The sequence below is a fragment of the Carcharhinus amblyrhynchos genome, chromosome 1 (genome assembly GCF_965287045.1).
Source record: "Carcharhinus amblyrhynchos chromosome 1, sCarAmb.v2.hapA, whole genome shotgun sequence".
Classification (NCBI taxonomy): domain Eukaryota; kingdom Metazoa; phylum Chordata; class Chondrichthyes; order Carcharhiniformes; family Carcharhinidae; genus Carcharhinus; species Carcharhinus amblyrhynchos.
In genome coordinates, this window is record NC_137324.1 from 99,873,019 (window position 1) to 99,886,467 (window position 13,449).

Genomic DNA, 13,449 nt, shown 5'->3' on the forward strand with positions numbered 1-13,449 from the left:
AAAATAATCACAGTTGGTGGGGGAGGCCGAAAAAAAGCAAAGTTTGATCATGGGTAGGAAGTGGCTCGGAGGTGGAGCGCTCCATCAAAAGGCCCTTTCCGACTGGGGATGCCCTCCCCTTAAGATCCAGTGACTTCCAGACGTCCTGCCCCCACCTTTGATGTATCCCCCAAAACCCCAGTTGCTCCCTCCACCCCCTCACCACCTCCCAAGCATTCCCTACCTTCCCTACCATGGGACCACTGTCACTTACCAGTCCTCCAGGTCCTGGGACTTTGTACCCCTTCAGTGCTTCTTCCAGCCACTGCAGTGCTGTGCCTGGAGGAAGTGAAAAACTGCTAGCCAATCTGATTAGCTGGCAGCTCTCCAAGGTGGGATTTCCTCCCAAGTGCGGGATGGAGGTCCCACCTTATGCCAACCAATGCTCGTTAGAGTATCAGATGATACCAGGGCTGCTGGAGTTGGCAGAGATGTGTTCCCCGCCAACTCTTCAACTGGTGGGGGCTAAGATCGTGCCATCCTAAACTCTAAGGGCTGCAACATCAATGTAAGATCAGCAGAACCTAAGCTTATTGGTCTGCTTTGGGTTCACATCAGTTGACTTCTGACGTTACAATGACCAAGTGAAAGAACAGGTAAGGAATTGCCTGGAGAGGAGAGGCAATGCCAAGATGACAAGGATAAGTTAAGACAGTGACTGTATTCTCCCATTTACCATGTACAAAACACAGGGATTCAACTGGTAATATTATAGTTCTGCTGAACATTCTGGCATAACATCTGGCAAGTCTTGTGACTTGCACTCAGATATACATTATATCTCCTATGGAGGATGGTTAAATACTGGAGGATGGACCAATAATAACCATTTGCAGGTGGTGACTATTCAGTTTTAACAGATAACAATCTTGCTTCCTCTGCCGTCACACAGTCCTTTGCGCACTTTTACAGCTGATACAAGCAAGTCAGCCACTGACTTTACCTCCATTCTGCAAGTATACGGAAAGGCTGAGATTGTTTGTTGTCACAAGTGGAACCAGTTCACGAGAAATTACATCAACAGAAAGTCACAGATTAGTGTGTTCCCTCGAGTGCTGTACTTCGCCAAAATCCCTTATTCTCCCAGTGTCTCCTTCATACAGACCTACCTGTATCCTTCTGGGCAGATGCATGTATACCCATTCACTGCGTCAATACACTGCGCACTGTTTTTACACTTATTCTCCTGGCAGTCATCATAGTCAATGTCACAGTGTTCACCAACATACCCAGGTGTGCACTCACATCTGTAAAACAGAGAGTAATCTCCAAGAGTCAGATAAAATACTCATCGGTGAAGTACTTCAAAAATTTGCAAAAGATATGTCCCTGAATTGATTCTTCTTGCATGGTATCAGATAGATTTTGGTTGCTTTCTATGTGTCTGTAGGTTACATAAAATGTGACTCACTGCACTTGATACTGTCAATGCCATTTGTTATTACTTACACTTCAGCGCCAGTGAGTAAAAGGAGTCTCTCCTCAAGCTATCAGTTTGAGGGAAAATATTATTGACAATTAAATTTTTAAAAGGATTCAGGTTCTGTTGAGATCTTGTGTTTTAGGTGCTGGGATCTCATTAACACGTGTTATATACTCTGTGAATGCAGTATCATCATAAAATCGGTAGATGCTTGCTGAAATGTAAGTTTCCTTCACTGGAAGGCTAACAGTGTCTGCTCAATATTCAGATCGGCCCAGACAGCTTTAGGAGCACACACAATGCTGCTGGCAGAGTACACAGTATGTACACTGGCACAAAAGGATTTCATGCGTAGGCGTGCAAGAAATATTATGTACCTGTAGGCAGAAAGGAAGTGCTACAGCAGCACCTGCTTAGAGCTGGATAATTTCCAAATTACAATGGTTGTTTTCTATAATTATGAAGACAGTGGAGAAGATATGAAACCTATTTAATCATAGCACATTTTATAAGCATAGCAAAAGTAGCACTGGGGTTTCCTAGAGAGACACCAACCCTGATCAAAAGTTCAAGTAAAACTTCAGCAAACTCTTACTTTTCACATAGGCTTCCATTTTGAAACACATTGATAAAAGTATAATTTTTAGTACAATATTATTCCCATCTCTCTTGAAAACACTGAATATCATATTGCACAGTTAGCAGCTGCCCACATGTCTAAACCTATTCAGCGACAACAGACTAATTCACTTACAGAGGGCATCACAGCCGAACCCAAGTCTGTCTTTACCAACATTTATGGGTATTTTCCTGTCGCGGTCAGCACACAGCAGTCAGTATCGGATTATTTTACTCTTATATCCCCAGGGATGATAACTCATCATTGCTGCTTCTGGATAGGTCAGACAATTCTATACAGCTTAGGGACTGAAATGTGAGACCTCCCTGTTTGTTAAGGTACAGTTGCCAACTACCCACGAAGATTCCTTCTTGCTTTTTTTTTATAATTAGCCCTCTCACAAGTAAAGATGCCCTCAGGAGAGAATTGTTTGGGTAGCCTTGTTTCAAGGGAAACTATGTAGACCTATATCACCTCCCCTGGTACAGACAGCACTGTGTGCCACTAACTTTGCGGCCTTCATGGATTTTCTCATTGAGATAATTGAAGAAAACCATGAGGGCTGCCAAGGTAGTGATCAATGGTTATTCTGCCCTCCTGGGGAATCAATGTGGCCTGTGTAATGCTATTTAGAGTGAGGCTACATGAGCAAATTCCAAATCTCCCCCCCAACTATTTTTCCTTCGAGCCATAGTGAATATATAATATTCATGAACAGACATTTCCTGAGCAGATAACTATAACTTATAATAATGGACAAAATTGACTCTTCTGCCAGTGACGGGAACTTGGTGTCCCAACCATCGTGCAGGCTGCTTAAAGGGGGTGGGCGAAGAGTAGATTTGTCCAGAGAGAGGGTTCAGTGCTGTCAATGCTGATTTAATTTATTATTGTCACATATATTGGCGTATGGTGAAAAATGTTGTTTCTATACAGATGAAACATACTGTTCATAGACTACATAAGGTAGAAGGAAAACAGACAATGTAGTATATATTGTTGCGGTTACAGTTAGGGTGGGCATGGGCAGTCATTGAAAAGGGAAGGCATTTGGAAGGTGACAGAGATAGATTCTCGGATATTAGGGGAGGTTTAAGGATGAAGGGTGAAGACAGGGGGTGGTGGATGGTGATATGGGGTATGGTGGGATGCAGAAGAAGGGTTGCAGATGTTGGGACACTATTTGGAAGGTAACTCGCACCATCCTATGCCACAGGCAGTTCCAAACTTTGATGTCCAACGGCAAATCTTCTAGCTGGGAGGAAGGTGATTGGGCAGAAGGTCAGCTCAACTGGACAACTGAAGGAAAACCTTGATAATCTTCCCTGACAAGTCTCTCTCTCTAGGATTTAAAGGGCAGCGGAGAAAGGGGAATGATGTGAACAGGAGACTTCTTGCACATGGCACGCATGAGGCTCAGCAAAGAGCAATGCCTTTATGTGCAGGCATGATTCATGGGAACACAGACCCCACTCTTGGTTGCCCCTGTAAGGTGAGGATTGGGGGAAATGGGGGGGGCGGTGGAGAGGCAGAAGCGAGTGGGCGGGTGCACACAGCCAATAACACAAGCTGCAGCAAGAAAATCCCAGGAGACTTCCATGAAGTTAAAAGATTCACTCCGAGAACCACTGTTAAACTCATCAGGGTGATTATTTTAGGAATGCCCAAAAGCCTTTCACGTGTGTAAAAAAAAAGCACCTGATGCCTGCCTTAGATTCCCTTCCCAAAACCATTTTGGAATGAGCAGAACTAGAGCAACTAATCAACTCCACTCAGGATTATATAGCAACTCTCACACTTGTTAATGAAAACAGGTCTGGCCAATTTCCACCCCAAGGTATCTCTCTCTCTCAGAATCAGGTATGTAACTGTACAATTGCTAGATTCTTCATTTATGCATGAGTTAACAGAAGAATTACACGGTGACCAAAAAATGACAGATTAATCTTCCAGCAAATGATCACTTCACATACTTGAATCCCTTGACAGTCATGATACATTTGGAGTCGTGTTGACAGGCATTCAGCTCCGGGGCACAGAAGTCCAGTTTCTCTTCGCATAGCTCACCTATGACAGAATAAGAAAGGGCTACAGGTTTATCCCCAGTTGCAGCAATGAGACGTGAACTAAACGATGAAATAATAGAAGAGGGATCTGAATTATTGCTTGGAAACTATGAGTTCTAAATCTTAAGAGAAAATAATGCTGAGGCATTCTCCATCATTCTTAAAAGCTGCTGACGGAGCTAACATGATGAATGGTTTCATTACACAGAGCTAAATAGTGAATGTTTTTCTTTGTTGATCTTCCCTAGGTGTTTCCTGAAAGCAGTGTATTATTCAACTGTGGAAAGGATAGATTGCATCACAACCAGAAAATGCCCATACTCTTGAATGATGGGACTGTGGCAAAAAATACATTTCAGCTGGTAAGTATGTACACTAACTACTACACACCAATTTCTTTGCATCTTTAAATCTGACTAGTTGGTAAACACAATATTTCATCATACAAGTTTCTGTTTTTTTAAGTGTTAAACCATCTTCCTGATTTTCATTGCAAATAGATATATTTATGAGCTACTGTTGGGTTTTTAGGATATGGAAAGAAACCCACCACTATATATTTAAAAATGTTATCCTCATTGCTATTTCTTTTGAAAACTGATCTTTTTCTGTTGAACAAAGAAAATTAAGATGGCTGTTACAAGTCACCTGATCACAGGGTTGCCCTTTTGCCTGGGAGCTGTCCTCAGAAGTTTCGAGGACAAAAACAATTATTTTCTCAGTTTCTGGAATGTCACACATTGTTACACCAAAAGACTCACATCCCACCTGGGGCTATTCAGACCAATTTCAAAGGGAGCTGCGGAAGTGTCATTTGCATTTGATAAGCTGACTTTGTTAGTGGACATGATGTGGGTATGCCGGCGTTGGACTGGCGTAAACACAGTAAAAAGTCTGACAACACCAGGTTTTAGTAGACTAAAACCTGGTGTTGTCAGACTTTTTACTTTGTTAGTGGAGTCAGTGAGTCTGCTGAGTCTCCCCAAATGCCAAACCCTCAATGCAGATAGCACCCCTTTCAACAACTAATGACTGAGACATTATCAGTCCTGAAAACAAAGCCAATTCCAGATGCTGGATAACCATCACTTTTGAAGACATTGTGGGGAAAAAAGTCACATGACCCTTACCGTTAGACAGTTCAATATTACATCTTTGACCTTTAAAGTAACGCTGCTGCTTTAATATCAACTGGACAGAACTCCAGCAGCTAGACTGGGTAAACAGTCTCAACTTCCTACACCCTGTTTGATTTTTAAAAGGCTCCGATCAATGTTTGGCAAGTTGTTAAAACATAGAAAAGCCCACCGGGAAGGAGCATCATTTATTTCAAGGATTTTCATGCTGTTTAACCAACCAGAAACTCATTGGAATGGAACCCCAACACAAGGAAACGCTCTGGACTCTATCTTCAGACCCTGGAACTCACGTGAACTAATTTTCATTTTTCTGCAATCTTTATACTGTAAAATTATTTTCTCTACCCCATTTTACTATGCGAATGTGCAGATTGGGAAGGGACAGACACTCCTTTTACCTGAATGTGTAAAACAAACCAACCTTCGGAGTTAATCCTAACTCAAGTTTGCTGTGTATTGTTAATACAATTGGATCCCAAAAAAACAAGAAATTGAGAACACACGCCACCGCTTATTCTCTTAAAAATATTGATTCAAAACACTTTCTGCTTATGGACAGCTGGTAAGAGGAAATCAGTGCAATTTGAACAATTACTCTCCTGTCCGTCACACTATTGATTCAATTAATTCAACACACACACACACACACACACACACACACACACAGGCATTTAGCTCTCCCCTTGACACCAGCTATGTGCTTATGCTACTGAACTGACTTACTAAATGCTTCCAACTTTATCTAACAGCACTTTATTCAATGTTGCATGTTAAATCCACGTTCTATTCAGTCAAGTCATGTTGAGATGCTCTATGAAGATCACAATTAAAGCAATGTTAAGAGCGATTGTTTCATTTATGCCATTATTAAGCACTTCTCTTCTCTAGTAACTTCTATGAACTAAAAACTTGCTGGTACAACATAACAGACTGAGAAGTTCCCAACCAGCCCTTCACATGTGCAAAGTCTGATATTTAGAGAAAAATTCAATCACATACTATGGACAGAATACTCAATTTTTGAGACTAGGAGCCCGATTTTACCATTGCGTCGCACCTGTTTTCAGGTGTGAAAACATGATAAGGTCGGGCGTGAGGCCATTAACGCGATCTATGCCCGCACAGATGGCTACTTTACTGAAGCCTTGGGAATGGTCGCGATCCAATTCGTGCCCAAAATGGGCACAACGGCGATTTAAATGTATTTGCATGAATTAATGAACTGCCCGCTCAACTTTATCAGCATTTCCCCCTTTCCCATCGTGTTCGTGCTTCCAGATTTGGTGCAAAACCAATGTGCTCGGCAAAGATCTGTTCCGGGCACTCCAGCTCCTGAAGAGGTAAATTCAGCACTTTCAACAGCTCTCTGACTCAGATCAATGGAGGTGGGGGGCGAGGGCAGGGGGCAGACCATTCTCTGGGGCGAGGTGGGGGGGTGGTGGTGGGAGAAGGGAGGCCCGATCATTTTCTGGTGGGGGGGATGGAAGACACATCGCTTTCTGGTGGGAGGGGGAACAGAGGGAGGCCAGATTGTCATCTGGTGGTGGGGACAGAGGAGGAGGTGGGTCAGATCATTGTCTAATGGGGGAAGGCAGATCAGATCACTCTCGAATGGATGGGGGTGAAGGAGGCCAAATCGTTATCTGGTGGCGGGGGGGGGGGAGGCCCAATCATTCTCTGGGAGGGGAGGCGGTGGGGGGGGGGGGGGGGGGGGGGGGGGGGGGTGGTGGTGGTGGTATGGGGGATGCCTGATTATTTTGTTGGGGGGGGCGCGGGGGGAGGCCCGATCATTCTCTAGTGGGGAATCACTTTTCTAATTCTGATCACTCCTGTTATAAATGCTACTTAGATTATATTTCATTTGTCATGAATGCCATTTTATTTCCCCAACACCAGCAAGTTCAGAAGAAGTAGAAATTATCTTATAACCATTTCCCAAATTATCTTCTAAACTTGGAAATGCAGCTCTTAGAATTTACTGCAAGTTGACTGTTGCTAAACACAATTACAAAGGTTGTTGAATCGAGCAATGGTTATTTGTACATACACATATATGTTTCATTACACAACTTCAATAAAGGCCTGGGTATGTACCTGGGTGGATTTTGCAAGTACCGGCAGCAGAGAGAAGGGATTCCACAGTGTAATAATGCACATGCACTAAATTAGTGAAACTGACAAAGTACTCAGCTGTATGTGAAATATACTTGGGGGGAGGCCAGATGGATCTCCGGTGGGGGGGGGGGCGGGGAAGGGGGCAGGTGATCGATGGGGGAAAAAGGGGGCAGAGGATCGCAATAGGTCAGGGTAGTGGCGGGGGGGGAGTGGATAAGTGGGAAAGTTATGTTATGGGGTGGGAATGATGTTTATAGGGATCACTTTTTGTGGCCTGGGGCAATGTGACAGCGGCATGATTTTCAATTTCTTTTCTAACTGCACGTGCGCAGCTCAGAGCTCTGATCGTTTCAGGCACGCTAAGCCCATCCACAGCGCAATTCAGACTTGCGATTTTTTTTTCAGACTGAGTGCTCTTGCCACATTGCCCCCATGTCTTTGTCAGCAACCACGGCTCTCATCTCACACTGTATCCCTGGTCAAACTTCAGATTCTTGGAGTGAAGGGTCCATGAATCCTACAGTAGAATGCTGTCCAGAAAGACCAGCGAGCCATGGAACTGGAAGGCACAAAGTGGCCTGCCCCAGAAGAATGGCATTCAGTGTAACTGGAATGGTGCAGTGCTATGGCAGATAGACCATGCTGCACTCACTTTGAAGTCTCAAATGAACTGAGACCTGCCTTGTGCACATCACTCTTTTTTCAAATGGGTTTGATGCTGACATATTCCCCGCTGGTATGATGTTAGATTGGAAGTTCTGGTAAGGTTTTGCCTATCAGCCATTTCGATAAGCATTCATGAGATGCAAATTAATGCACATGGTAATCATGTGACCAGGCAACAACTGAACCAATCCACCACTGGAAGAATTACAAACTGTTTTTATGCTGATGGTTTCTGACTTTTTGGCTCCCACTGGATTCACCACTCTCACCTGCCACCAAATCCAATGCGGGCGAGAGTGGGAGAATTCTGCTCTATAGCTAGAGCATTGTATTAAAAAAATATTCAATTTTGCAAGTTGGGCATGCAGTGAGTGAGAACATTACCAATCACCTTTGGGAATAGTTACCCTGCCCAAGCCAGACTGATAGAATGAGTCACTTTGCAACCATTCTAAGATTCTGAAGCTAGATGTATTTGTGAATATAACCTTTACTTGGCAATAGTTTATACTCAAAACTTGTGATAATTTAGCACTCATTGCACGACATGTCAGCCTCACTTAGTAAGAAGTCTCACCACAACAGGTTAAAGTCCAACAGGTTTATTTGGTATCATGAGCTTTCGGAGCACTGCTCCTTCATCAGGTAGGTCTCACTTAGAGAAGACATAGGTATGCTTCTGTGGGATTGGAAGCTGCGTATTCGTGCAGTGCGAGCTGAATTTGTAATGTGCGTGTTAAGATATTTTTAGCTAAATTAGAAGGATCTTCACTCTGCATCCAGTGAATCTAAACCGGAGTGGATTTGAAACAAATTCTGTATTTAGATAGTGGGGAAAAATTAGTATTCATCAGGACTGATCACCATCTTTATGAGCACAGGAAAGAGCTAGAGACCAAATATCAATTCTCATTCCTGTGTGCTGTCACCATAATTCTGCAAGGATGTGTCAGAAGACAGGAAAACACCAGGTCCTGGCATAAACTGCAGTTACAATGAGTCTTGTAAAGGTGATGCCAAAACCTGTCCCTTACAAAGTCAGTGGTATAAATGTACAAAAGCAAGAGGTTATCTATATCAGGTATTCCTCTGACCTCAGCCCTCAAATGGGGTCCAGTAAAGTGCAACGATACCCATTGGACACCAGCCACCTCTATGGAGGAAGTGGGCTCATCTGGGGTGTGCAGGCCAGCATCAAATTGATGCATTCAATAATTGCTTTCAGAGCAATTGCTACCTTCCTCAGGGAGCACTGTAGCAAAATCAGGAAATATTGAAGAGGAAGAAGACACTTCCATCCCTCCTAGCCAGATCCTAGATTCCAACATCACAATTTGCAGTCCTTTGAACAACGCAGGAGCTTTAGACCTGCTTCCAGTGATGAAAGCAGCTGCCTGAATATTCAAAGTAGATGACCTCCCCCAACCTCATATAATCCAATGGGGCATGCTCCTGGTGTACTTTCTGAGACCACTGGACTACAGATTGTTTGGGTCCTGATCTTTCTTCCAGATTTCAAAGAGATCTTATTCCTGCGAGAGGCACTATCAGGCTCCTGGAATGCATATTTCTTCCTTCATGCAATTCACATTGTCCCAACATCTGTTACACTCTTAATCTTACCAGTGAGGTGTGGGAAATAACTCACAAATGAAACACCGGCATTTGAAGAATTTCAAATCCATACCTACCAATGCTGATGGTTCATGAATGACACAAATTGATGTATTTTTCATATAACCAGTAAGATACATCTAATATGCTGCTTCTACATAATTTAAAATTGTCTTTTTTCTATGATTAAATATAACGAGAAAATGATCTAAAGTTAAAAATGTGCTTCACTTGTATTCTGCACATTATTAAGCTCTGTCATCAGATCTGCTTTAAAGGTGGAGAGTAAGAGAGTGAAATTTCTCTTGGTGAGAATTTGAGGAAGAAAGTCAGCACGTGCACAAACAGGAAATCCATTTTGTACACACCATTTGAAGTAAAATCACCCCAAAACGTTTCCCTTTAGGCGCTAGTCACCGTCAAATTACACTAATTTTAACCCAATCCACTGTGATCATTTCACTTGCTGTTACCAATGCAGAAGGTTTTATGCAGGTAGTGACATTACAAGCAAATTCTCTATTCCACAATCAATGATGATGTCCTTTTATTCCGAACAATAGTTTTTGTGGCCGATTATTCTACGTGCAGTTTTTATTTAAGTTGATGAAACCAGACCACCCACATCATGCAAAAAATCAAGTTTTGAGTTCCTCCACCTCTCTCTCTCTCTGTCTGATGACTAGAAGGATCCCAAGTGGAAAGAGTTGGAGAATTCTCATCCATCTCCTAAACTGCCCACAATCCAGCAGTCTCACTCAATAGATGATCCAGGTGCAAAGTAGTGAGATTCACTCTGGTGTAGCAGAGGATCTTCTTCTAAGATTGGGGTTAAGGCAGCTTTTGCAGAAGGGTTGAGGAAGCTCTGATGCTCACTCTGGGCTTCATTTCCAAGCACTGATAACCCTTATACTCTTAACTGGCAGAAAAACATTACTCAAAAAATTATGAATTGATCAGTCAAAAGGAGTTGGAGAAGATAGTGCAATCAGAAGAAATGATGCCGAATGTTTATCTCCAGCTCAAATTTTCTGCATGTGGGGAAACATTGTTGCATGCAGCTAAGGAAAATAACAGCAAGAGTCATGCAGGTGACAACAATCCATCAGGTGCAGATTATTGTAGTGTTCAAACGGCATCATGCAATGTAAAATTACAGTTCATTAAATATTGAATATAATTGGAACCATATACTGAAAAAAACAATTTATTTAAATACTTCCTGGTCTTGGCATTTAGGGTACATCATACTTTAAAATTAATCCGTATGCAGTTAGTGAAAACTGCCTTTGAAACAGAATCTGACCTCTGTGCATCCCTATTTTAGTACATCATATTAAAGACAGGCCATGTGCAGAACATAAGGAGCGCTGCTCTGACCAGATGTATTAAGGTTTAACTGCAAATGGAACAACTGAGTAATTTGAGGGTAGGGTCAGCATGTTCTGAGCAAATGTGGGCATAAATAGAAGCCCATGATCCCACTCTACCTGTGTGAGAGGACAAATTGTTCTTTCAGCTACTTGCTCTGTTTATTTTTTAGGATATATGCAAAGGATTAAACCCAATTCTGCTCTCGCCTAGATTAATGCACAGATTATGGGCACTACAATAGCATGGTGTCACATAAACTGCAAAGATGCTTATTGATGGATTAGGATTCAGCTCTCTAATAATGAACATTAGGGATATCATGTATATTTTAGCTGCTTACCCTCAAGACACATTGTGTGCTGTTTATTGCCATTTTACATCATTTCTGCTGCTGATTCTGTAATTATGTCATTCATCTTGTTTGTTCTTTTATTTTAGTCCGGACGGCTAATGTGTTATACATTCTACTCCTGTCTAGTTCCTGGTGAACGTCCCATAATTGCATTATTTATCACACTTGGTTACAGTTTGTTTTGCCAGAGGTGAGGTGTGATAATCTGTATCAAACGATCAGTAAGCGTCATAGGATTGGGCACAAACAGGCTCCATTAAGCAGCAGCACTCCCAATAAGTATGGCAAATGGGACAAAACTGGCTAATACCACATGTCAATGCAGCAGATAGATCATAATTGAATCATGTGGACAGCATATAGGAAAGAGCTAGTTGAATTGGGGACAGTTCAACTATGATAAAGCACAATTACGCTTCTGTGCAAGGTAATAGGAATGCAATTTTTAAACAGTAGATGATTTTTGGCACATCAAAAGGATGAGATCCAGTCACCTTTCAAAACTGAAGACTTGCTAAAGAAGAGCTGCTTGGCTTGATATTACCTACCTCACCATGATGATTTCAAAATAAGAGGGGGAAATGACAGTAGTGTCGGGAGGTGAGAGGGTGGGGGAGGGAGTTGGAAATCATGCACCTCATTTCCAAGGAACAAGCAGGTGACAGGAAGAAGAAAAAAATGATCCAAGTCTAACAGCTCGTGGGAAAGAGAAAAGGGGAGAAACAGACTGCGACTGACCTTTTTCCACCTCATTCAGATTAGCAGCTTGCAGTGACAAGAGATAGAAGAAACAAGAGATTTTCTGAGTTTATTCTTTTTTAAATACAATATAATGCAGCAGAAAAAAATAGCAGCTCAGTAACTATCGAAGGCTTTCATTCATCCCTCTATATTTCTACTGTCCTGTTTGACTTGCCTGCCTTTTTTTAAAACACTTTTTTTTAAAATCAGAGTTGCACCTTGTGTCAGGGTCAGTGGCTCTATCCCTTATGAGGAATTGTCATGGTGTAATTCATTAACTGTTTTGCTTTTCATCATTTTAAATCCATTTCTCGCCCCCAATTTTCTCCCCTTTTTTTTCCTCATAGCACTGATTGTTGCTTGGATATGGTTCCGTGGAACTGATTACCCTACAGTACTCCAGCCAAGTGTCTGAGCAATGAGTATCAGTAGATATCTGACCGTGGAGGCCATCACATTTGAGCCTGATCCTGTTATTCCCCTAATATCCACTGTAAGAAGTCTCACAACACCAGGTTAAAGTCCAACAAGTTTATTTTGGATCATGAGCTTTCGGAGCATTGCTCCTTCATCAAGTGAGTCTCACTGACCCTCACTCACCTGATGAAGGAGCAGTGCTCTGAAAGCTCATGACTCCAAATAAATCGGTTGGACCTTAACCTGGTGTTGTGAGACTTCCTACTGTGCGTACCCCAGTCCAACACCAGCATCTCCACCTCATCACTAATATCTGCATGCCTGAGCTTTTCAGCAAGGTTTCTCTGAATCTAGAATCAGGAGCATTAGCTGATTTTTCCTCTTCCTTGTTTGGTGGAATTGAGGTGAACTGCAAAAGCACAACTGTCATTTGGATGAATGTGGATAACTAGCACAGACCATGAATCCAAATTAAGACTTTTCTGACCAGTATTTAGTCAGTAACACACTAGAGTGTGCATCTTCCCACTAAGCTATTAGAAGAGCCAACTTTCCTCATTTTAATGACTGGTTTATGAGGCACAACTGTAGGAAGCAGTCTAATCATTCCTCACTTGACCAAGCTTCTTCATTGCTGTCATCAGACTTTTGAATGGTCCTATCATATATTAAGCTGATCTTTCTCTTCACCTTACCTGTAACTACAACATTACATTCTGCACCCTCTCCTTTCCTTCTCTGCGTATGGTATGTTTTGTCTGTACAACGAACAAGAAACAATACTTTTCACTGTATCCCAATCCATGTGACAATAATAAATCAAATCAAAAGTTGTAGAAATAGTGTTGACAAACTCCAAAAGCTCGCCTTTAATAAACCAAGTC

At 42.2% G+C, this 13,449-nt stretch overlaps 1 protein-coding gene across 5 annotated transcripts in view; it reads right to left on the reverse strand.

The window, feature by feature from the left end:
- The window catches only part of slit2 (slit homolog 2 (Drosophila)), a 408,776-nt gene that overhangs the window by 29,285 nt on the left and 366,042 nt on the right, over positions 1–13,449 (reverse strand). For 3 of the 5 annotated variants that reach the window (XM_080189584.1, XM_080189579.1, XM_080189571.1), the window contains 2 exons: positions 4,055–4,148; positions 1,149–1,286 (listed from right to left, as the gene is read on the reverse strand). In XM_080189584.1, the coding sequence (XP_080045710.1) occupies positions 1,149–1,286; positions 4,055–4,148 (232 nt within the window). Of the gene's footprint in view, positions 1–1,148; positions 1,287–4,054; positions 4,149–12,145; positions 12,173–13,449 lie in introns of all 5 variants that reach the window. The other 2 variants (XM_080189570.1, XM_080189565.1) reach the window with 1 other exon arrangement.